Below are 25510 nucleotides of genomic sequence, written 5' to 3'. Positions count from 1 at the left end.
TGTGTCAAACAATCCACAATAATACCAACCTGTGCATTATTTATGTTATGTCCCTCATATATGATTACGTTCTCCAATACTGTAGGTAATTTGTCACAACAATGGTGCCTAGTCCTGCTAGTCCCACAATTCCTGCCCACACACTGAAATGAAATGAACCCAATGCCTTACTTCCACAACTGCTCAAGGATGTGCCCACATGTACTGTAGTTATTGTCATAATTCACCATCCACTGTAAGTGAATGTCACCTTATCAGTAATTAAAATGTACACTGAACTGCAGATCTTCAACACCCTACCTTAGGATCCATTTGCAAACCGGTAACAATATATCAACAATGTAAGGAAAAGACAGATTTCTACTTATGGTAAAGACAACAACGACACGAAGTTGCAGGTATGCCTAAAATACACCTACACATTAGCTCTCACCCATAGCCTTTGCGTAAAAAAACCACGATTCTCTCTCTCTGTGTGTGTGTGTGTGTGTGTGTGTGTGTGTGTGTGTGTGTGTGTGTGTGTGTGTTTGTTTTTTTATGTATCCTCTTTACTGTAACAATTATCTTTTCCTTACATTACTGATATTCCAACCTGGAATTACCATTATTTGTTTCAGTAGCAAGATAAGGTCATCTTATGGCCTGAGAACTTTTAGACATTGTAAGCATTGCTCACGCAGATATGATCATGCTGGAGAGTGGTTTATGCATTTAGCAGCTCCAATCCTCAGACTTGCTTTGGGATAATCATCTACTAGTGGCATCATTTGCTCCTCCATATAGGATATCCAAACTGTATGAGGTCTACCACAATCTCTTGTCCCTGATGCAAATGATCCCAAGAAAGCTATCCACTGGAACAACCTGCTGACAATTTCCTCAGATGGAAAGTAGCATTGACAAATATCAACCGAGATAGCTGTGCATGTTTAAGTGCCACTTCCAGGACTAGCCCTAGATCAGATATGCCCAGCAGATTCATAATGAGGGGGCGTGTACCTGCCAGCCTGACTGCACTGACTAAGTGAATATTGGGCTGGTACATAAGACCCACATCAGTTACACGATTCGCAAATGTTTAGGAATCTTTTTCACACTTTCATATCAATCCAAACACACACACACACACACACACACACACACACACACACACACACACACACACACAACCATGCTGATCTTGTGCAGCTGCAGGACGAAGACACAAAAAAGAGGAGAGGAGGAAGAGGAGGAGGAGAATGTAGCATTGACACATGTTTGACATTTGACACATTACTGTTTATTAATATCATTAACTAAAAGCATAATTTAATGTCATACCGCCCCTTGCTGTGTGCTATAATAGGACTCCATCTCACTGTTTCCATTGTTTACATTCCAGTGAATCACTGATCATGTTCTCATGCCAGCACAATACACAATATGTACCAAATATCTGAGATAGGATGCCTGACAACCTTAGTGCCATCAGAGGACTAAGTACGGGCACAAACATAACAAATAAGAAACATAAACACAATACAATATACGTACCAATTAGCTGAGATAGGATGCCTGACAACCTTAGTGCCATCACAGGACTAAGTACGAGCACAAACATAACAAATAAGAAACATAAACACAATACAATATACGTACCAAATAGCTGAGATAGGATGCCTGACAACCTTAGTGCCATCACAGGACTAAGTACGAGCACAAACATAACAAATAAGAAACACAAAATTAACAACAACAGACTCAACTAGCATCATTGGTGGTCATCTTTCAGGATTTTTTTCTTCTAATTTCAACAAGTACTTTCTCCTGTAAGAATACAGGTCAACTTTTTAACTACCCTGTGTAACAATACACGAATGTTTTGCAAGGACAGAAATTGACTGAAAAGGCATTACAACTCAAATCATTCCTTGATAAGGACAGTAAAATTCTGGACTTACTATGTGGAAACCTTGCTTTCATTCTAATTATCCGTTCACTTTACACTTTAAATCACATCTTTATCTCAAAGGTCTTGCAACACTATTTTACACTTCCTTCTCTCTTTCTACTGTGTATCCTTATCTCCTTTTCCGAACAATTTGCCATAAATTCTAGCTTTCCTACTTTCTTTCTTGTGCATTGAAGCACCTGTATTTTTAACTATAACTTCCCTTTTAATGTCTGACAGTACTTATGGAGTACTTTGTCAGCCTTGTCAGCCTCAACAGTCTGAACTCCCACCACTCTGTCTTTAGTTCACATTACACATCACACTTCACATTTTCCTTCTGTAGTTCTTACCAAAGGGCTCCATTCTCAATTTACAGGGTATCCTCACCATTTCATGAGCACCACCTAGCTGCATGGTGCATGCGCACAAGTGAGAGAGCACACTTATCTCGACATGTTGGCGACCAATGCAGTTCCGCAAATGCCTTTCGACACCATTTTCCACCCCACTATAATGGACATGTTACCAAATTTCTCCACGAGACATTTCCTGAGCATTGGACCTGAAGGCGTGGGTCCCATTGCCTGGCCCCTATGTCTACTGACCCGCTAGATTTAAGTGCGCAAGGGCTTATCACACATTGTTTACAGAACAAAGGTCTGAGATCTGATAGATTTGAGACAACAGATCTACACCACAGTAGAGCCCATAACACTTGTCATGCTTACGAACACGTGGTGAGAAGTTAAGTACTGTTTCAAAATCTGTTGAGTAACAAATGGTGCCCACATTGAACTGTGCCAATACGCATAAGTATGTTTGATCTCCTATGTACATTGTGGGACAAGTAAAGTTATGAATATTAATAAGCACTGAAATATAAACAAATGTTTTTGTACACCTCTAGCTTAAACACTCTGTATATTATTCACAATGAGCGCAGTCATTATTAATCTTTGTGAGCAGTAATCCATGGACACCAAAATTAGGCTGAAGTTTAAAAGAATCATAAGGAAGAATCTAAACGTAAACTGGGATACTCATGTACTGAGAAAGCATGTGTATTTGAAGTTCCATGAGACAGCAGACACTGAAATAATGAATACCATGGATTATCAAATGTAGGAAAAGACAGATTGCTACTTACCATAAAGAAGACACTTCAAGTTGCAGACAGGCACATTTAAAAGACACTCACATAAAGCTATCAGCTACAGCCTTCATCAGGAAGAGAGAGAGACACACACCATTCACGGGGATCTAGTTGTCATTTCCAAGTAGGAATTATAACATCAGTGGGCTCCAGAAGGTATAGTAGATGTAAAAAATGTCATGGAAACGGTTGATGGGAATCTCATCAAAACCGACTCCTTTATCCTAGCATTCAGTAGCACAAAACTTCTTGAGTATGTTAAGGCTGGCTCCCTTCACCTTAGTGTGAGGCCTTATTTCACAAGCACAATGGGCTGTTTCAAATGCCAGTGTTTTTGGTATAGAACCCCAAGAATGTAAAGGAGATGCAATGTGCAACAACTATGGTAAGGCCGCTCACGATGTTTCCTCGTCTCCAGCCAAATGTACCAATTGCTCTGGAAACCACCTTGTTTCGAGCAGGGACTGCAAAATCTTTCTAGAGGAAAGTATAGAAATAAAAATAATAAAGTGTATCCCCTATGAGGAGGCCAAATCCATGCAGCACCTCCCATTTGTTATACATCTTTTGCATCCATGCTTCAGAAGCCTATTCCAAATGCTGATGTCTCTACGCAAACAAAGGTGGCGAGTGTTGGCACTAACACCTGCATGTGTTACTGCACTTGCAAGGCAGCAAGTGTTTCAGAGCCTGTAGCCCCCACTAGAACAGCAGACAACTGTACAGTGGCCCCCTTGGGTAAGTCTCTGGTAGCTCCAACGGCTAGCGCTGTTCAGAAGCCACCCCCTACTCCAGCTCCAGCAAAGTTCATAAAACCACGAAAGGCTACTCTAAAGCAACAACAGCAGGTAAAATTAAGTAGTAAACCATCCAAGCATGTCAATGTGATTGTACTTGATGCTTCATCTGACTCTTTCCCACAGCCGATGGAGTATGAGGTATGTAGGTATGTATGAAGCAATCATCTCACTCCCCCCCCCCCCCCCCCCCCCCAAACAGAGAGAGAGGAGGAAGGTGCTACCCCTGTGATAGATGGCTTCCAAACTTTAGTGGAACTTGCAGGGGTTCAGGACACATGTGGAGGAACTTCATCTACTACCTCAGGTTAGGCCATTGTGTATGTGTCTCCAAGAGACTAATTTCCATCATACACCCCTGAGCTTCGGGGCATGCACCCCACAAAAAGGATGACCTGAGTGGAGAGAGAGCTAGAGGAGCAGTAGGTATTTTCAACAGTTCTGACTACCATTCCTCACCTCTCCCTCATGACGAATTTACAAGCAGTTGCCATATCAGTGCACGTGCGTCACCCATTGACAATATATCTCCTTCACCTGCCACCACACGATGTGCTCGATGAACAGGCTCTAAACAACCTTCTTACACAGCTCCCCAACGCCCTTCATCCTCTGTAGTGATTTTAATGCACACAATGTGCTTTGGGGTTCTGCAACTACCTGTCCCAGGGGTAGAGCAGTGGAGAGGCTTCTCATGTCTAGCAGTAGAGGGGCTTTTTGTGTCATTGTGTGTGTATTTGCTAAATACAGGACAGAGCACGCACTTCTGCACAGCAAACTGGGTCATTCTCTGCCATCAATCTCTCTCTTTGCTCTCCAGCCCTTGCACACATGGTTCAATGGGAAGTGCGAGACGACTTGCACAGAAGTGATCACTTCCCAATCTGGATCCACTTTCCCAATACGGTGGAATCTGACAGGAAGTCACTGTGATGGGTGCTCACTAGAGCGTACTGAATGCTTTACAGGCAGCTAGCCCAGTTTAAACATCATGTCCATGTTGATGAATGGGTGCATAATATTACCAATATGATCCACTGTGCCACTGAAGAATCCATTCCACAGTCCACAGTACCTTGGTGGAGTGCCTAATGCCACTCTGCAATCAGAACTAGGTGTGCTACTCTGCGTACGTTCAAGTGTCTACCAACTGCAGAGAATCTTGCAGTCTGTCAGGTGGCGAGGGCAAAATGTCACCGGATTATTCGAGAGAGCAAGAGGTGGTCGTAGCAATGGTTCCTGAATACCATTTGTCGTTCCACGGAGAACTCTGTTGTATGGGAGACAATCAGGAGAATTTCTGGGAGAGGAGGGAGGTGCCTCATGGCTGCTATAGTGTGGAACGGCACTCTCCGAACCAATCCGCGAGACACTGCCCATATGATTGCGTCCTATTTTGCCACAGTTACTGCAACCACCAGTCAGGACCCAGGTTTTCAGCACCAAAGAGCAGTTGCTGAGAGCAGCAGTTTGGACTTCCAGCCAATCTCTGATGAAGATTACAACTTCCCATTTTCCATGTCGGAACTTGTGACAAATCCCCTGGTCAGAACAAAATCCATTACAGTATGTTGCGGCATTTCACAAGCCGAAACAAAGATATCCACCTCACACTTTTTAATAACGTTTGGTCGTAGGTCACTTTTCCAACTCATGGCATGAGGCCCCTTTGATTCCTGTTTTAGAACATGGGAAAGGCCTTGGAGCACATGGTCAACTGCTGCCTTGTCTGGATCTTAGAATCCAGACAACTCCTTAGTCGCTTTCAGTGTGGATTCAGGCGGTACCACACCACCTTTGATAACCTTGCCCTTGTGGAGGCAGCTCTACAACAGGTTTTCCTACACCAGCATCACCTTCTAGCTATATTTTTTGACATCTAGAAGGCCTACAATACTACTTGGAGACATTTTATCCTCGAGCAGCCTCACAAATGGGGTTTTCGTGGTTGTCTTCCCATTTTTATTTAGTCCTCTCTCTCGCCATAGTATTTTTGATACCAAGACGGTGACATCCTGTCTCATCGCTTTATGCAGGATAACTGTGTCCCATCAGGGTAGTGTTTTAAGTGTGACTGTCTTTGCCACAGCTATTAATAGCTTTACATCAGTAGTGCAAAGTCCTGTCCAAAAGCCTTCTCTGTGTTTTGCTCTTCTTCCAGCCTTGCAATGACAGAACATCAATTGCAGCTAACTCCGACGTTTGGATGGATGGGTGCAGAAAAGTGGTTTTAAGTTTTCAAATGAGATTTCTGTGTGTGTTCTTTTCAACTGTTCTCATTCCATTCTTAACTTCCCTGAGTTGATGTGGGACACTTCTTAATTTTAAAGATGCAGTGAGGTTTCTGGGCTTCATATTTCACTGTCAACTTACATGGTTGCCATATCTTAATGACCCGAAGAAACAGTCATTTAAGGCTCTCGGTATTTTAAAATATCTTAGTCACAGCACATGGGAAACTGACAGGACTTGCCTACTCTGGTTTCACAGACATTTACACTGAAGGCTCCAAACAAGGGAATTCCCTTGGCTGTTCTGTAGTGTTTCCTGACCATGTCATCTGGATTTGCCTTCCTTATGAGTATACCATTTCCGCACCAGAGCTCCACATGATCCTGAGGGCACTGGAGGAGATGCGTCATATATATTCACAGCAAACAATTCCCTTGGTGCCTTACAATCATTGAAGAACCTGCACCCAGCTGAGGAGTTAGTCCAGCTGTACTTGTTCCAATGGTGGGATAAGCAGGTGTAATTCTGCTGGGTGTCACGTCATGTACGGATATGGAGTAATGAAGTGGCAGTGTCCCATTCTTTTGCAAGCTGTCATTTCTACAGTACACAGGAAATTCATGCAGTTGTGGGATGAGGAGTGGCTGGCGGTGACGGCCAATAAGCTGTGGTTAGTGACTAACAACCCGGCCATGGCATTCCTCCTGCCAGTTGCTCAGACAGGATGAAGTGACTCTTACAAGTCTTAAAATTGGACACTGCCCTTTCACACACAGCTTTTTACTACTGTGAGAGGATTCCCTGTTTTGTGATGCTTGTGGCGTGCTAATCTCTATCCGCCATATTTTAACAGAGTGCATTTTAAACTGTGATGTAAGGGCAGAAGCAAATATTAGTGGGGATCTGCTCCCTATTTTAGCTGATGATGAGACGAATGTAATTAAGGTTTTAAAGTTTTATGATATGTCTGGACTCTGGCCTAAACTTTCAGGCTGCAGAGTGGCTGACTCCGTTTCTTGTGGTCAGCCAGCCAAACCCATCTACTATATTGTTTTAACTCTCTATACCACTTTCTTCCTGTGTTAATGTTTTATACTGACACAATACTTTGTTTTGGGTTTCTGTACGAGTATGCGCCTAGTTTTCCAACTTTTGTTACCTGTGTTTTACGTGCTGTTTTATCTTCCTATTCTGTGAATTTTACTGACACTCGCCTCAATCTGTTTTCCCACAGGCACTAAAGACCTTGCTGTTGTTCACCAATACAAACATCTCCAGTCATCCACCCATCCACCATTCACACACACACACACACACACACACACACACACACACACACACACACACACCTGCCAATTCCAGCATCTTGGCCCAAGAAGCTGGAGAAGGAGGCCATGTGTGCATGACAAGTGCTTGCTTTGTGCGTGTGCGTGATCATGATCATGATAAAGCCTGTTGAAAGCTTAATGTAAGTGTCTTAATTGTGCCTGTCTGCAACTGTGTGTGTCTTCTTTATGGTAAGTAGCGATCTGTCTTTTCCCACATTGTTAATAACCGGGAGTTTCCATTGTTTGTATACCATGATGTAGCAAAAGAGGAATGGGTATCTCCAAAAAGGACAATTACGGAAGCTGGACAGACAAACTCTATACCAGAAAAGTAATTACAAGAAAAACTGACTACTAGAAGAAATACATCAATTGGCAAAAGAAGAAAATACAAAAAGGTCACAAGAAATGGCAGTGTAAAATGGGTTATAACTGCAATGTAACTTGTGAACAAAGTCAGTAGGAAGTGCTGCAAGGCTAAAGTGTAATGGCTGCAGGAAAAATGTGAAAAAACTAAACAGGAATTGGACGGAAGGCAAACAGATTCAACATATAGAAAACTAAAAATAACTGTCACTGAAAAGGAGCAAGGGATTTTATAGGAGTACAAGAATAATTTAACTATTAAACACACAGAAGATAGCAGATAGATGAAAACTTAATACTGAAGGCCTATATCAGGGTAAATGGCCGCTGACATGGTAGAAGACACTGGTGCCTATTTGGAAGACATGAGACCAAACAATACAGAAGGAATAGATAAGATTCCTTCAGAACTTGGTCTTGCAGCATCTTACAGCCAAACAGGTACAAAATTTGAACACATGGGTCTAACAGTGCACTCTGTCCATTTCTTGCTAACCTTGAAAATCAACAATGATGTGAAGCAGTAGAACATTTAGTGTCATTGCTGAACCTTGCGTTTCATTTGTCGCCCCACGTTTTTCATGTTCTGTGTGAGCATATTTATGATTTAATTAATTTATCTCCTGTAGAAATGTGTACTAATGTTGAACCTGTGATATCAAATCAATCACGATTACAACTAGTTTCAGGCCAATGCCAGTTTGAATGTGCATTCCACATGACATAACCTGCTGGCATGAGCCAGGTTTTCAAGAACTACGACCCATCTGAACAAAGTATTGTGGTAAATACTATGCTGTCAGAGGGCAGTGCGAGGACTCATGCTTCATACCAAATCTGTTTGATCTTCAGTCACATCCTCTACATCAACAAGTCAGGTGATAAAAATACAAGAAAGTGAAACTATGCAGATGCTGCAAGAGTATTAAAGTGAGCCATTGTTCTATGAATCAAGCAGGAAACATTACAGTGACAGAGACATGAGAATGGCAACTCCGAAGAGAATTTCAGTATGCTTGTGATTACACACTTTGGAAAAAAATAGTCATTTCCAAAATTAAATCTGAGTAGTAACTACTGTCATGAGTTGAAATAGCTCTTAAGAAGCTGTCAGGATACAGTATAGACGACATTTAAATGCCAAAAGTCTTGTACTTGCAGTAAGTGAATCATTTCATTTTCCCATGTATTCAGCAACAACTCAAAAAATCAAATTCCATAACTGATAGAAGTCCGTAACTATGAACCTACAAATTTTGGTGTGGCTTCTCAGGTATTGGCCACAAATTTTCTAATCACATTTTTTTGGAACATGAAATAAAAATTTCTGACTTAAGAGAATAAAGAAAGACACCATGTTTTGTTTTTGCGATCAACTATGTCACGTCTTTGTAGGTATGTCAGTCGGTGTGAATAACCCATGACTAACAATTGGTGGAATTACACTTCAAGTGTACAAAAGGTTAGAACCAAAATTTAGTCCACCACCTTATCCGACCCTCACGGGAACATAGCGTAACATAAGCAGATGCTCATATCAAGTACAAACCTACATCATACATTCCCGTAACTGGGAGCACAATGAATTTTGTTGCCAGCATACCGTTCTGCTTTCCTTCCCACATTCCACATCTTGCTTGGCTCAGTTTGTGCTGCTGCTGCTGCCGCCACTACCTCCACCTCCCGCACTTCATAAATTGGTAAATTGGCAAATTAACCCTGTGTGTTGCCACAGCCTCCAAACCATCTACTGTTCTAATGGTCCCTGATTGGTCAGATAGTTTTCATTGTAACAGATATTCATTTCTGGTTTTTGACCAATTTCAGTATTGTCTTCCAGACAGCAGACAACCCAAATTGCTCTCATTTTCAGACACCGATTCACTGTTTTTGAAAAACTGTTCAATTACACACACACACACACACACACACACACACACACACACACACACACACACACCTGCAGAAAACAACACTCTCTCTCACCTGCGGAAAACAAAACCAATCTTCACTGCCCACTATTCTAACCTCATCACTGTAAGATGCAACTAGTGAGTCGCTGATGCAACAACACTGGAGGAGGAACAGAAACCAGCAAAACTCCCAGGATGAATCACTGCAGGTTGTGATAGCTGGGTTCTTAACCTACACCACCGTACACTTGGTTTCAATAAATAAAAAATAAAAAAGCAATCCCACTGCTGGGGACCTCTCCTTGCAAGTGGTATCTCTGGGTGTTGTTTGAGAATCTCATTTCAGCACTAGTGCTATTGAAAATGACTGTGTTTACTGAGAAATATCCTGATGGTTTCCCATACATTTGCAGACCAAGTGGAATGGTTGATGGTGTCCAGGGATGCTTTACATGACCTTTTCTTGCTCTCCTAAATTACGCATTGAGCCTTTGCTTTAATGACCTGAACGGCTGAGAGGTTGTCTATTGTTGGGCAGTACTTAAACTGTCGAAGCGCCTGTCCCGAATCGCTGAGTGGCATTCATCGGCCCACCATGATGCAAGGTGTAGTTTGCCTCCTAAGATGACCTGAGTACTTTGGGATGGGTATATCAGTGACATGATGGATCACTCATGTAATGTGGGCCTCCCCCATTCCTGGATGTTGTCACCACCAGCTTGCTGAACAGCACCCAGTAAGCCCTGCTGACCATCCATTTTAGTGGCTTGTTCAGGTAATGCTCTATCCAGTAAATAGATCCACAAAAGGAAGTGGTCACTGGAATGAAGGTCATCATTTGCTTGCCACTGAACCGAATATGCAAGGGTGGAGAATGAACAGCTCTCAAGACATCACAAGGTTGTCCAAGAGTTGACCCCTAGGACAAATATAGTTCAAACCCCATGATACATTAAGGGCATCAAAATCACTCAGTCAGAGAAATGGGTGGAGATGATGTTTAATAAAGCCTGTGAAATACTCAGAGTCTGTCGCACCCTGTGCAGGAAAGTACAGTGAGCAGATATTGATCTCACCCACATGAACGACAGTGGTCAGTGTACAAGGAAAGAGAAGAGGATTGGTATGTATTGTTAAACAGAGCAATCCCACCCTCGGCTCTGTCCCCACTCAGGTCGTTACTTTGATGAAGGGTGTAGCCCCTAGGGCAGGGGTGTCAGTGGCTATAAAACGTGTTTCTTGTGAACAAGTACATGGGGTGTGCTAGGAGTTTCAATTACTCAACATGCATCATGAATCCATTAATGTTCCACTATAGTATGGGAGGCATTTAGCTCTTTAGACTAGAGAGGTGAGTCCATATTGGGTGGAGGTTCGGTCTTGGGGCGAGACAAGTGCCCTAGGCCAGGCTGTTCCAACCAAGCTTCAGGGAGCTGGAGCACTCACTGGGGCAGCTCTGAGCCCGCGTGGAGGGGGAAAGCGAACTGAATGCCCCTGTCCGCATGCAGCTGCAACTGACACAATAATCCATGTTCTATGACAGCTATGACTAGCCGCGCGAGCCCTGTACCTCTATTGGAGAATACCTTTCTATTCATTGAGAGGGATGGTCGTCTGCCATGTCTTGTATGTCATAAAGTATTTAATTCTGAGAAGAGGTACAACATACAACGACATTATACACATCTTCACACAGCGCACTACGATCAGGTAGAAGACGTTGCATGGAGAGAACTGGTAGCCAGGCTTAAGAACGACATACCAGGAAGCGTAAGTTTAAAAATGGTTTCGTAATATGATGAGTATCAAAACATGCAACATTGTTCGTGTTCTGTAATGCGTTTATAGTTTTCAGGTGAATGAGAGCGCAGAAAACACTACTGAATCTGCAATTTGAGAAAGTTACAGGGTCGCTCACATCATTGTGATGAGTGGCAAGCCGTTTTCGGTGGGACCACTCGTAAAATCGTGCATGGTAGCACTCGCAGAATGTTTGTTTCCCGGGGAGGTGCAGGCAACTAAAGTGGTTTGCCTGTCGAAGCAAACAATATCTCGTAGAATCCTGGACTGCAACGGATTTAGAGACACAGTTCAGGAAAAAGCTGGAGAGCTTTGTTGCATTTTTGCTAATGCTTGACGAAAGCACCAACAAACGGACTGTGCTCAGCTTGCAGTGTGCGTGGTGTCGACATGGAACTGCAAGTAACTGAAAAACTCTTGGATGTGATACCACTCGATTACATCGCAACAGGACGTGACATTTCTGAAGCTGTTTGTGAATCAGTGGACAATATGAATTTGCCTTGGGATAAGCTCCATTCTGTAGCGACAGACGGTGCACCACAAATGATCAGTTGTCACCAACGTTTTGCTTCTCATTTGAAAAATAAACTCGGGGACAAACTCAGGAAAGACATACTCTTCATTGTTTTATTCACCAAGAGGCACTGTGTGCTGAAACAGTAGAGCTAGGTGGCATAATGAAAGATGTCGTGAAGTGTGTGAATTTTGTGCGGTGTCACGATATGAAACATCACCAATTCAAAGGATTCCTGAAAGATATGGAAGTGGATTATGGGGATATACCTTACCACAGTACAGTTTGTTGGCTGAGTCAAGGAAAGTTCTTTATGTTTTCTTTGCCATTCGTGAAGAAATATCCCTTTTTCTCAAAATGAAAGGGGAAGAAATGCGTTGTCTGAAATATATAAAATGGATATCAGACCTGGTGTTCCTAAGTGACATAAATATGCATCTGAATAAATCTGTCATTGCAGGGCAAAGGGCAGCTAATCGTTGACATGCACGACCAGATCAAAGCGATCATTGAAAAGTTACATTTATTTGAGAGGCAGATGAGTAATGGACATTTAACGTTCTTCAATCGTCTTGCTTCTTTAAAACTACCTGAAGGTATTACTTTCGGTGATTACCAAGCAAAGTTAAAGCAGTTCATCACGTCGTTTGAAACACAATTTAGAGACCTCACTAGTTCGGAAATGGAACTTAAGGTGTTCAGCACTCTTTTTCAGTTTCCTCCAATGACTTGTCATCGTCACTTCAATTGGAGATTATTGATTCGCAAAATTCAATTTTGTTGAAAGAGAGGTACTACAACATGTTGGATTTATCATGACGGTATCATTCATTACAGCAAAAAACATTTCTCAAGCTTCAGAACAATGCAACTCAGATCATGTGCATGTTTGAATCTACGTATTGTGGTGAGCAGCTTTTCTCAGCAATGAAACGAGTAAAAAGTAAGAAACGATAATTTCCTCAGGATGCAGCAATGAGCAAATGTGAGGGGCTGCATGGCCTTACAAATATTTTTGGCCTCCCACCAGGGATCCATTTTGAAGTTTTGATCTTCTGCATCTTTCATTCTTCAAGGAAGACATAACAGTCCCTATTCCAGACAGGATGAGCTCCAGAGCAATTCACCCACGCTGGAGGAGATTAACATCTCGACTCCTTTGTTGGATACACCACCGCCTTTGAAACAAGTGGCTTATCCCTTTTTGCCACAAGTGGCTTATCCCTTACATCCAAGAGTGGTGTGCACACAAAGTGCTGGTACTTAAAACACCCCTTTCAGGATTGCAGGATTAAGCGAAAACAACCTGCCTTAATATGCTCCAGGTGTTTCGTGCTATTAAAACTGGGGCTGAAGGAGTCATGTTTGGTCAGATCACCTTCCACCATTTGCATGGTATTCTGCATAGCCACAATGCTTTCTTGGGCCCAGTCAATTTGCAGATTTTCTTCTACTTCTACATCTACACCTACATTCATACTCCGCAAGCCACCCAACGGTGTGTGGCGGAGGGCACTTTACATGCCACTGTCATTACCTCCCTTTTCTGTTCCAGTCGCGTATGGTTCGCGAGAAGAACGACTGTCTGAAAGCCTCCGTGCACGCTCTAATCTCTCTAATTTTACATTCGTGATCTCCACGGGAGGTATAAGTAGGGGGAAGCAGTATATTCGATACCTCATCCAGAAACGCACCCTCTTGAAACCTGGAGAGCAAGCTACACCGCGATGCAGAGTGCCTCTCTTGCAGAGTCTGCCACTTGAGTTTGCTAAACATCTCCTTAACGCTATCTCGGTTACCAAATAACCCTCTGACGAAACGCGCCGCTCTTCTTTGGATCTTCTCTATCTCCTCCGTCAACCCAATCTGGTACGGATCCCACACTGATGAGCAATACTCAAGTACAGGTCGAACAAGTGTTTTGTAAGCCACCTCCTTTGTTGATGGACTACATTTTCTAAGGACTCTCCCAATGAATCTCAACCTGGTACCCGCCTTGCCAACAATTAATTTTATATGATCATTCCATTTCAAATCGTTCCGCATGCATACTCCCAGATATTTAACAGAAGTAACTGCTACCAGCGTTTGTTCCGCTATCATATAATCATACAATAAAGGATCCTTCTTTCTATGTAGTCACAATACATTACATTTGTCTATGTTAAAGGTCAGTTGCCACTCCCTGCACCAAGTGCCTATCCGCTGCAAATCTTCCTGCATTTCGCTACAGCTTTCTAATGCTGCAACTTCTCTGTATTCTACAGCATCATCTGCAAAAAGCCGCATGGAACTTCCAACACTATCTACTAGGTCATTTATATATATTGTGGAAAGCAATGGTCCCATAACACTCCCCTGTGGCATGCCAGAGGTTACTTTAATGTCTGTAGATGTCTCTCTATTGATAACAACATGCTGTGTTCTGTTTGCTACAAACTCTTCAATCCAGCCACACAGCTGGTCTGATATTCCGTAGGCTATTACTTTGTTTATCAGGCGACAGTGCGAAACTGTATCGAACGCCTTCCGGAAGTCTAGGAAAATAGCATCTACCTGGGAGACTGTATCTAATAATTTCTGGGTCTCATGAACAAATAAAACGAGTTGGGAGCAGGAAGAGAAAATTTCGAAGGAACCATCTTGTCCCCACAAGCAGCTACGGAAATGAAAGTACACAGAGTCAAAGCTCACTTGCCGAGGTAAGTCACATACAATTGAGGTTGCCCACTGACTGTTCTACCTCAACAGCCACCCATCTCATCAACACACAGCACACCTAGAGATTGAGAGGTTTTTATAGAGCTTTTTCCATTCTCACGATCTGGGTGGTCAAGTCAAGATCCCCATTCCCTGTGATACAATGTTCCACTGCCACACGGCATGGCGATTGCTGTAGCATATGCAGAGTTTACTGTAAGAAGATTGGCAGCACTTACCAGCCCCCAGCTCAGGAACCCCGAGGTCACCAAGCCTGTACCCGGTGAATGGATGCTAAACCATGATATCTTTACAGTCAACACCAACTTATCTTTTCCTTACATTGTTGATATTTCAACCTGGAGTTTTCCTTGTTATTCTTCCATATTATTGTTAACAAGGAACTATTTATCACACAGCTTTCCCTGAAATCAGCCGGAGTCCTCTGTATCTACAGTGATTCAATGGAAACTTTGGAACTCTTTATTTCTTATTCGTCTTTTACGGCTTTAACATCATGACCTCTCAGTATGAAGGGACTGCACACACTTCTGCCCTTAGGCTACACTACATCATCCACAGTATGACTTTGCAGAGCAACATTTCTTGTTCCAGAAGTGAAGTGACTGCTTCTTTACTTACAATTACATTACAAGAGCAAATGAATAAGCAATATGGTGCTAATATTTGTTATGTCCCTTCTCCCATGAACCATGGACCTTGCCATTGGTGGGGAGGCTTGCGTGCCTCAGCGATACAGATAGCCGTACCGTAGGTGCAACCACAACGGAGGGGTACCTGATGAGAGGCCAGACAAACATGTGGTTCCTGAAGAGGGGCAGCAGCCTTTTCAGTAGTTGAAGAGGCAACAGTCTGGATGATTGACTGATCTGCCCTTGTAACAATAACCAAAACGGCCTTGCTGTGCTGGTACTGCGAACGGCTGAAAGCAAGGGGAAACTACGGCCGTAATCTTTCCCGAGGGCATGCAGCTTTACTGTATGATTAAATGATGATGGCGTCCTCTTGGGTAAAATATTCCGGAGGTAAAATAGTCCCCCATTCGGATCTCTGGGCGGGGACTACTCAAAAGGACGTCGTTATCAGGAGAAAGAAAACTGGCGTTCTACGGATCGGAGCATGGAATGTCAGATCCCTTAATCGGGCAGGTAGGTTAGAAAATTTAAAAAGGGAAATGGATAGGTTAAAGTTGGATATAGTGGGAATTAGTGAAGTGCGGTGGCAGGAGGAACAAGACTATTGGTCAGGTGACTACAGGGTTATAAACACAAAATCAAATAGGGGTAATGCAAGAGTAGGTTTAATAATGAATAGGAAAATAGGAATGTGGGTAAGCTACTACAAACAGCATAGTGAACGCATTATTGTGGCCAAGATAGATACGAAGCCCACACCTACTACAGTAGCACAAGTTTATATGCCAACTAGCTCCGCAGATGACGAAGAAATTGAAGAAATATATGATCAAATAAAAGAAATTATTCAGATAGTGAAGGGTGACTAAAATTTAATAGTCATGGGTGACTGGAATTCGGTAGTAGGAAAAGAGAGAGAAGGAAACGCAGTAGGTGAATATGGACTGGGGCAAAGAAATGAAAGAGGAAGCCGCCTGGTAGAATTTTGCACAGAGCACAACTTAATCATAGCTAACACTTGGTTCAAGAATCATAAAAGAAGGCTGTATACATGGAAGAAGCCTGTAGATACTAACAGGTATCAGATAGGTTATGTAATGGTAAGACAGAGATTTAGGAACCAGATTTTAAATTGTAGGACATTTCCAGGGGGCAGATGTTGACTCTGACCACAATCTATTGGTTATGACCTGTAGATTAAAACTGAAGGAACTGAAGGAACTGAAAGAACTGCAAAAAGGTGGGAATTTAAGAACATGGGATCTGGATAAGCTGAAAGAACCAGAGGTTGTACAGAGTTACAAGGAGAGCATAAGGGAACAATTGACAGAAATGGGGGAAAGAAACACAGTAGAATAAGAATGGGTAGCTCTGAGGGATGAGGTAGTGAAGGCAGCAGAGTATAAAGTAGGTAAAAAGACAAGGGCTGCTAGAAATCCTTGGGTAACAGAAGAAATATTGAATTTAATTGATGAAGGGAGAAGATATAAAAATGCAGTAAATGAAGCAGGCAAAAAGGAATACAGACGTCTCAAAAATGAGATCGACAGGAAGTGCAAAATGGCTAAACAGGGATGGCTAGAGGACAAATGTAAGGACATAGAGGCTTATCTCACTAGGGGTAAGATAGATACTGCCCACAGGAAAATTAGAGAGACCTTTGGAGATAAGAGAACCACTTATATGAACATCAAGAGCTCAGATGGAAACCCAGTTCTAAACAAAGAAGGGAAAGCAGAAAGGTGGAAGGAGTATACAGAGGGTCTATACAAGGGCAATGTACTTGAGGACAATATTATGGAAATGGAAGAGGATGTAGATGAAGATGAAATGGGAGGTACGATACTACGTGTAGAGTTTGACAGAGCACTGAAAGACCTGAGTCGAAAGAAGGCCCCTGGAGTAGACAACATTCCATTGGAACTACTGACGGCCTTGGGAGAGCCAGTCCTGACAAAACTCTACTATCTGGTGAGCAAGATGTATGAGACAGGCGAAATACCCTCAGACTTCAAGAAGAATATAATAATTCCAATCCCAGAGAAAGCAGGTGTTGACAGATGTGAAAATTACCGAACTATCAGTTTAATAAGTCACAGCTGCAAAATACTAACGCGAATTCTTTACAGACGAATGGAAAAACTAGTAGAAGCCGACCTTGGGGAAGATCAGTTTGGATTCCGTAGAAATATTGGAACACGGAAGGCTATACTGACCTTATGAATTATCTTAGAAGAAAGATTAAGGAAAGGCAAACCTACATTTTTGGCATTTGTAGACTTAGAGAAAGCTTTTGACAATGTTGACTGGAATACTCTCTGTCAAATTCTAAAGGTGGCAGGGGTAAAATACAGGGAGCGAAAGGCTATTTACAATTTGTACAGAAACCAGATGGCAGTTATAAGAGTCGAGGGACATTAAAGGGAAGCAGTGGTTGGGAAGGGAGAGAGACAGGGTTGTAGTCTCTCCCCGATGTTATTCAATCTGTATATTGAGCAAGCAGTAAAGGAAACAAAAGAAAAATTTGGAGTAGGTATTAAAATTCATGGAGAAGTAGTAAAAACTTTGAGGTTCGCTGATGACATTGTAATTCTGTCAGAGACGGCAAAGGACTTAGAAGAGCAGTTGAACGGAATGGACAGTGTCTTGAAAGGAGGATATAAGATGAACATCAACAAAAGCAAAACGAGGATAATGGAATGTAGTCGAATTAAAGTCGGGTGATGCTGAGGGAATTAGATTAGGAAATGAGACACTTAAAGTAGCAAAAGAGTTTTGCTATTTGGGGAGCAAAATAACTGATGATGGTCAAAGTAGGGAGGATATAAAATGTCGACTGGCAATGGTAAGGAAAGCGTTTCTGAAGAAGAGAAATTCGTTAACATCGAATATAGATTTATGTATCAGGAAGTCATTTCTGAAAGTATTTGTACGGAGTGTAGCCATGTATGGAAGTGAAACATTAACGGTAACTAGTTTGGACAAGAAGAGAATAGAAGCTTTCAAAACGTGGTGCTACAGAAGAATGCTGAAGATTAGATGGGTAGATCACATAACTAATGAGGAAGTATTGAATAGGATTGGAGAGAAGAGAAGTTTGTGGCACAACTTTACCAGAAGAAGGGATCGGTTGGTAGGACATGTTCTGAGGCATCAAAGGATCACCAATTAAGTAATAGAGGGCAGCGTGGAGGGTAAAAATCGTAGAGGGAGACCAAGAGATGACTACACTAAGCAGATTCAGAAGGATGTAGGTTGCAGTAGGTACTGGGAGATGAAGAAGCTTGCGCAAGATAGAGTAGCATGGAGAGCTGCATCAAACCAGTCTCAGGACTGAAGACCACAACAACAACAAACAACAACATTTGTTATGTCATCATTATGTCAGTAATGCTACATTTATGATGAAGTACTGAATGTCTGATCCCAGAAATGGCACTTTAAGATACATGGCTATGCAGGCAGGTAATTTAACACACAGTTTGTCTAACAAAATGAGCCGCCCAACGATTTAATACATACTTTTCCTGTTTTGCTGTTGTTGTTGCTGCTGCTGCTGCCGCTGTCTTCTTCTTCAATCCATTGACTGCTTTGGTATCACTCTACTCTATCCTGTGCAAGCTTAATCATCTCAATACAACTATTGCAATGTACATTCACTTAAACCTATTTACTGAAGTCAAGCATTGGTCATTGGTTAAAATTTTTACTCCTCACACTTCTCTCCATTATGAACTACTCCCTGATACCTCAAGAGCTGAGCTATCAACCTACCCCTTTGATGTACCGTCACTCACGACGTGCCCGATTTCAGAGATCGCGTGTCCATACAGTTCACAAGCCTGCTTATAGTTGCTGGGTCGGCCCCTTGGCACACAGGGGTGAGCCACCAAAGAAACAGCCTTACTTAAGTGATCACAAAAGTGTGCTCAGCCTATTCTGTAACCCATGTTACTGTTGTCTTCTCAGTGTTTTCAGTGCTACATACAACCTGTCCTTCACTGTGCCTTACATGTTGCTCTGCAAAGTAGTAAATATTCCATAAATCAAGTTTGTTCTTGCTAAAGCACTCTCTTTTAGTCAAGTTGTACTATAAAGATTTTTTTCCCTCAGTTCAATTCAGTATCTCTTCACTAGTTAGACATTCTACCCATCCGATTCCTAGTCACATACATGATGAATAACGACCGAAAGACAAAGTGAGTAGGTGTTGCAGATAAAGAGTGTCATTTCCTTTTTAGCCTCTTCCCTATGATCATTCTCCTTTCAGTGTAAATTATAACTCCAAACAAAGATTTAAGATATATTTACTGTGTTGCATTAGAGTACAAATGTAGTGAGGTTTGTCCTTGTTCTTTTACTGAATTTTCGACAGACGGAGCTAGCCGAGAGGCTAACTTTCTTCTCAAACACAAGGGAAGGCTCAAAGGATGACCAAAGATGAACTTCAGTGACCTTGGAAAGAAATTCCTTCCATACCATCATTCAGTGCAAATTTGAACAGCAGAATATAAAAGAACCCTTACTAAAATATCAGAAGTTGTCTTTTCTGCATTTTGAGAATTAGGCATTTGCCTGTTGTGACACTCGTCTTTTCCTATCTTACTTCAAATTTTCATACTTGAGGTTTCGTATTTTACGAATTTCAAATGCTTCCTTTGAATGTTTGTTCACTTAATTTCATCACACTACTTCATTATGTTCTTTGGATTTTATTTCTTAATACATGAATATTCAATCATCATAGCATTTCCAACTCTGCCTGATCTAGCGTACACAGTCTTTCACAACGTCAAGAAACCATTTCTGCTCCTTGAATTGCACTCACTCACATTTTACTCATACCCCCAAAAGTCATTTTCATACAATATTGTACTAACATGATCTTATGAATATTATGTTATATCTCTTCATCCCCCCCCCCCCTCCAAAAAAGAAGAAGAAGAAGAAGAAGAAGAAGAAGAAGAAGAAGAAGCTTTAGAGATGCCAGATACAGATTTAAGCAGTGTTCACTAAGAAATACATACCGCAACCATGTCCTCGATAGCTTGGGTAGCTTTGGACCCAAGCATTACCATGCCCATCGCAATTCCAGCAGCCTCACCCGTAATAGCATCATCTTGGTACAGATTGAATTTAAGTTGCTCATAAACATCTTGTCGATTGGTTCCCATGGCAGCTAGACCGAGACCAAGGCACCCTCCATGCCGAACCATCTGCAATGTAATTCATTATCAAATACTACTGTTAGAAATACTGAATATTACATATATCTTATTTATGCCAAAATTTAAAGTTACCTACTCCTCAAGGATACTGAAAAAACTTCTTTCAAAATGATGTCCTTAAACTCAATTTGGATTTCAAAACGGTCTCTCGACAATACATGCCATTGTTCAAATCACAAATCATACTACACAAAATTTAAGCAACAAAATATTGCCCACTTATATTTTTCTGTAATTTGTGGAAAGTGTGTGCCCAGAACAATACCAGAGATCTCGGTAATTGGTTTTCACCTTGTGTAACTATAAGGTTAAAGTTTAGTAGCAGACAAGCACAGTTTTAGGCTATTATTCAGTTATCACACAAAGTACTTTATCAGATGAAGAAAAACAAAAAACACACACACAATGTTTTACACCAAGATGATGTACTGCAATTGTAAAAGTGATCCATTCCACACCATAATAAGAAGCCGCAATTATGATCCACAGGATACGCAAATAACATTTCTCTTATTGGACAGTGACACTAACTGCTTACAGAGTGTCAATGAATCTACAAAATTTTCAAAGATGCAGAGCAGATGTAAATGCAATGCATTTAATACAGTAGATTATCAAACCCAGTATTTGAGCTTCAGTGTACTGAATGGATTGACAACAGACCATACTTTTGTGTTCTCATTTTTTTATTGGTGTTAGCACAGAAGATTTCCATATGTTAATTTATTTGGACACATGGATATATGCATTACTAAATCATAGGCAACAGATTAATATCTGCACCCCCAGGCTCTGCTAATAGAGCTGATGAGAAGCCTCCACATTTTGACAGGCCACATTGTTTCATTATGATTTCTGGTAACGATTTAACTCACTGTGGTTTTAAGACTGTAGGTAAACCACACTATATGTTTGCAACCCCTGACAGCAACTGGGAGAACACACAAAACCTATGTCATTGTTTTGGCAACAGTATTAATCCACCTGGATCGTCGTCTGTATTTATTGTACACTTATATAGACTAGTGAAAACTCTCTCTCAAAACATTTAACATCAGAGTGTAGCTTTCTGTTAGGGCCCTTTCCCTTCTATGTTGTTTCTCATTACACTAAAAGACATTGCACTTATGTTGAGTTATCATTTCTAAAAGAAAATACAATGCCTCTTCTGAAAATATTCAAATATGTTGAGTTATCATTTCTAAAAGAAAATACAATGCATCTTCTGAAAATATTCAAATGGAGCTGCAGACTTATATGAAAGCTAAACATTAATGATAAATACTACAGAGATGAGGAAAATATAAGCTTCAGAACACAGCACTTCATAAAAATGCTGCAGATACAATGGATAGCTAATGAATTGCTGAATCCAATTGGAAAGAAAAGAAATCTGTTGAGTACAGTGACTAAAAGAAAGGATCAGGTAATAGGAAACACCATGTGGCATAAATAATCATCAATATGGCAATGGACAGAGGTGTGAGCAGTACAAATTGTAGCAGGAGAGCAAACCTTGACTAATGAGTAGGTTCAAATGTATGTAGGATGCAATAATTATGCAGAGAACAAGATCCCTGCATAGGACAGACAAGTGCGGAGAGGTGCAACAAATCAGTCTTTGGGCTGAAGAGAACCACCACCACCACCACCACCACCACCACCACCGCTGACTTATTTGTTAATTTATTGGGTTTAACTGTACTAAAATAATACAGGGTGATTCAAAAAGAATACCACAACTTTAAAAATGTGTATTTAATTAAAGAAACATAATATAACCTTCTGTTATACATCATTACAAAGAGTATTTAAAAAGGTTTTTTTCACTCAAAAATAAGTTCAGAGATGTTCAATATGACTAACAAAAAGGAAGCCACCTTCCCTCCAGGTTTCTCATTTGTGTTTACAACACACCTCTGTAATACAAGGGGCATTAGGTAAGTAATACAGCACTTTTTCTTCTGAAAGAAGGTTTGTTTCAAACAGGATTCCAACACATTATTCCCCACTCATTTGGCTACAAACTCCTTTTTTTTAAACATAACCTCCATTCAATGTGATGGCCTAAACACCACCTTTCTGGGAGTGCCTGTGTACCCGCTCAGTACCTCTGTACTGGGCTACATCGGGGACAACATCTTGCTGCATCAATAACCTCCCAATCACCCACATGCTGCTTCCCACGGTGTGCATCCTTATTGGGCCGGTGTGCATCCTTATTGGGCCAAACAAATGGAAGTCAGAAGGCGAGAGATTTTGTCCTGTAGGGTGGATGAGGATGAACATTCCAATAAAGTTTTGTGGGCTCCTCTTGGGTGTGGAGATTTGTGGAGAGCATTGCGTTGTCATGGAGTAGTCCTTTTGCATTTTGATGGTGATGAACATGCGGAAGTTGTTTCTTCAATTGTCTGATGGCAGCACAGTACACTACAGAGTTGATTGTTGTACCATGAGGGAAGACATCAAACAAAGTAACCCCTTCAAAGTCCCAGAAGATCGTCACCATGACTTTGCTGGTTGAGAGTATAGCTTTTAACTTTTTATTTGGAGGAGACACGGTGTGGCACCATCCCATGGATTGCTGTTTAGTTTCTGGTTTGATGTGATGATCTCTTGTTTCTTCGCCTGTGATGAAGGTTCAACAAACAAAAAATTGTCACGATCAGCCTCTTAATGTGCACGCAATCCTGCACAAGTGGTCCTTCATTGCTCTGTATGGCATTCTATTAGGCAGCGAGGAACACAGCGGGCACACACCTTTCAGTACCCCCAACCGGTGGAGAGTGTCAGCACTACCAACATGGACTTCCAGTTGTGCAGCAAGGTGTTTGTTTGTAATCGATTGATTACCTTAAATGAGAGTGTCCACACTTTCCAACACTGCAGGAGTCGCACCTGCATGCAGCTGGCCATCACGTGGGAGATCAGGTAGGTTTGTGCAACCTTGCAGCACTAATAACAGACATCTTTCGCAATGGTACACTGTACTTTTGTTCACCACCCGGCCTGCCATGACATTGTGCAAGTGCATATGAATATCAGCAATCCTCTGATTTTCTGCCAAAAGAAGCAATGACAGCTATCTGTTTAGAACACACCACTGTTGCAGATGCCATCTTGGGGGGCTACATATAACACAGCCCCTCTGAATTTCATGAAACTATAGTGACTGAAGTAGGAATCTTCCACAGTCCCACAGCAAATTCCTCATTTTTCAACCAAAACTGGCTGCGGAATAAATGCATTATGTTACTTATTGAACATCCTTCATACTTTTGTGTTGATTGAACTTACCAGTAACATGTCTAGCAGCTTGCCTTTGAACTACTTTGATGTTTTTCTTTAATCTGACCTGCTGGGGGATCCTCAACAATTGAACAGTAGTCAAGAATGTGATGCCCAAGTGTTCCACAAACACATTTACAGATGAGCTACAGTTACCTAGAATTCTCCCAATAAATGTAAGTCGACCAATCACATTCTCTACTGCTGTCCTTGCGAACTTGTTGCATTTCATGTTGCTTTGTAATGTTATGCTCAAATATTTTATCATCATGACAGTGTCAAACAGCACACTAATAATTCTGTATTCAAATGTCATAGGATTGTTTTTCTTACTTACCTACATTAAGTTATATTTTTCTACATTTAGAGCAAGCTGCCTTCCATCACACCAACTAGAAATTTGATAGCACCTCATACAAGATGATATAGTCATCTTTTATCACCCTACAGTCACTGAACACCACCTTCTGATGCAGCAGTATCAGCAGCAAACAACTGTGAAATGCTGCTGACCCTGTCCGTAAGATCATTTATGTATACAGAAAAAAAACTTTACAGGGACATTCTGGATCTCCGATGAACGCATTATTATTACTATTAGTAAGTAGCTATTTTAATAGTTAGTGAGATGTAGCCTCTTCAAGTTAAGCAGTAATTTCTCGGAAGTTCGGGCTACTTGTGATTCTCAGCAGTGATCTGACAACATAATATTGCATTTATTATTCAACAGCTGACCAAGACACACAAACTCTTCAAATGACAATGGAGCCTTTGAGCCACTGATCACTGTTTCATTCACCTCTCACTTACTGAACACTGTTTTTATTTTCGAGATGTTTACCTTGAGTCCAAATTCTTAACATATTTCAACAATGTCAAAATCAGAAACTGCAGTCCCTCGATGTCATTAGCTAGAAGTACAATATTATCTGCAAAGATAAAGTGCCTAATTGCATTCCATCCCTCTTTTCTTCTAAGCGATCTTTGACATTGCCAACTTCAAAATACCCATGAATAGTTTTGGTGACATTGGATCCTCTTCCTTCACAGCTCAAATACTGAAAATTTCTTCAGTGGGTTTTCCAATGGTGACAAATGATGCTGATTTCCTATAAATCTTGTGGATCATCTTAAGTTTGTTCTACCTCTCATTCCATGAGAGCCTGTACAATGACTGTGTTGCTGACTTAAATACATCTTCAAAGTTGATTTATTTATATTCATTTGTTTGATAGTTTCCAGTAGAGTGGACATTGTCCACTGTGCTAATTCATCGGAATCATTCTTGTTTTACTGGCTGAGCTCTGTCCAAGACTTACAAAATTCCCACCCCCTTTAGCTGGTTACCTACAGTCTACAAGCTTTCCAGAAACATCCTGACAGGTAATCAACCACATGGCATAGAAACAACCAGGATCTGGTTTAAAACTGTAAGAGCGAAAAGACCAAGAGCCACTGATAGAGCAGTACGAAACTTCAAGCAGAATGTGGCACCAAATGCGGTTATGTTTTGTTATGAAGAAATGAAGGAAGATTAGGGTTTGATGTCCCATAAATGATGAAAACATTACAAACACAGATTAGGAACCATTCTACAAC

General features: G+C 41.4%; 1 protein-coding gene across 2 annotated transcripts in view; it reads right to left on the bottom strand.

Moving 5' to 3' along the window:
• Positions 1 to 25510, bottom strand: part of LOC126336299 (26S proteasome non-ATPase regulatory subunit 1) — a 330884-nt gene that overhangs the window by 257736 nt on the left and 47638 nt on the right. For both annotated transcript variants that reach the window (XM_049999836.1, XM_049999837.1), the window contains exon 9: positions 20423 to 20611. In XM_049999836.1, coding sequence (XP_049855793.1) covers positions 20423 to 20611 — 189 coding nt within the window. The remainder of the gene's footprint in view (positions 1 to 20422; positions 20612 to 25510) is intronic.

Source organism: Schistocerca gregaria, chromosome 2, assembly GCF_023897955.1.
Source record: "Schistocerca gregaria isolate iqSchGreg1 chromosome 2, iqSchGreg1.2, whole genome shotgun sequence".
Classification (NCBI taxonomy): domain Eukaryota; kingdom Metazoa; phylum Arthropoda; class Insecta; order Orthoptera; family Acrididae; genus Schistocerca; species Schistocerca gregaria.
The sequence above is the reverse complement of the archived record's forward strand: the minus strand, read 5'-3'. Positions and strand labels throughout refer to the sequence as shown.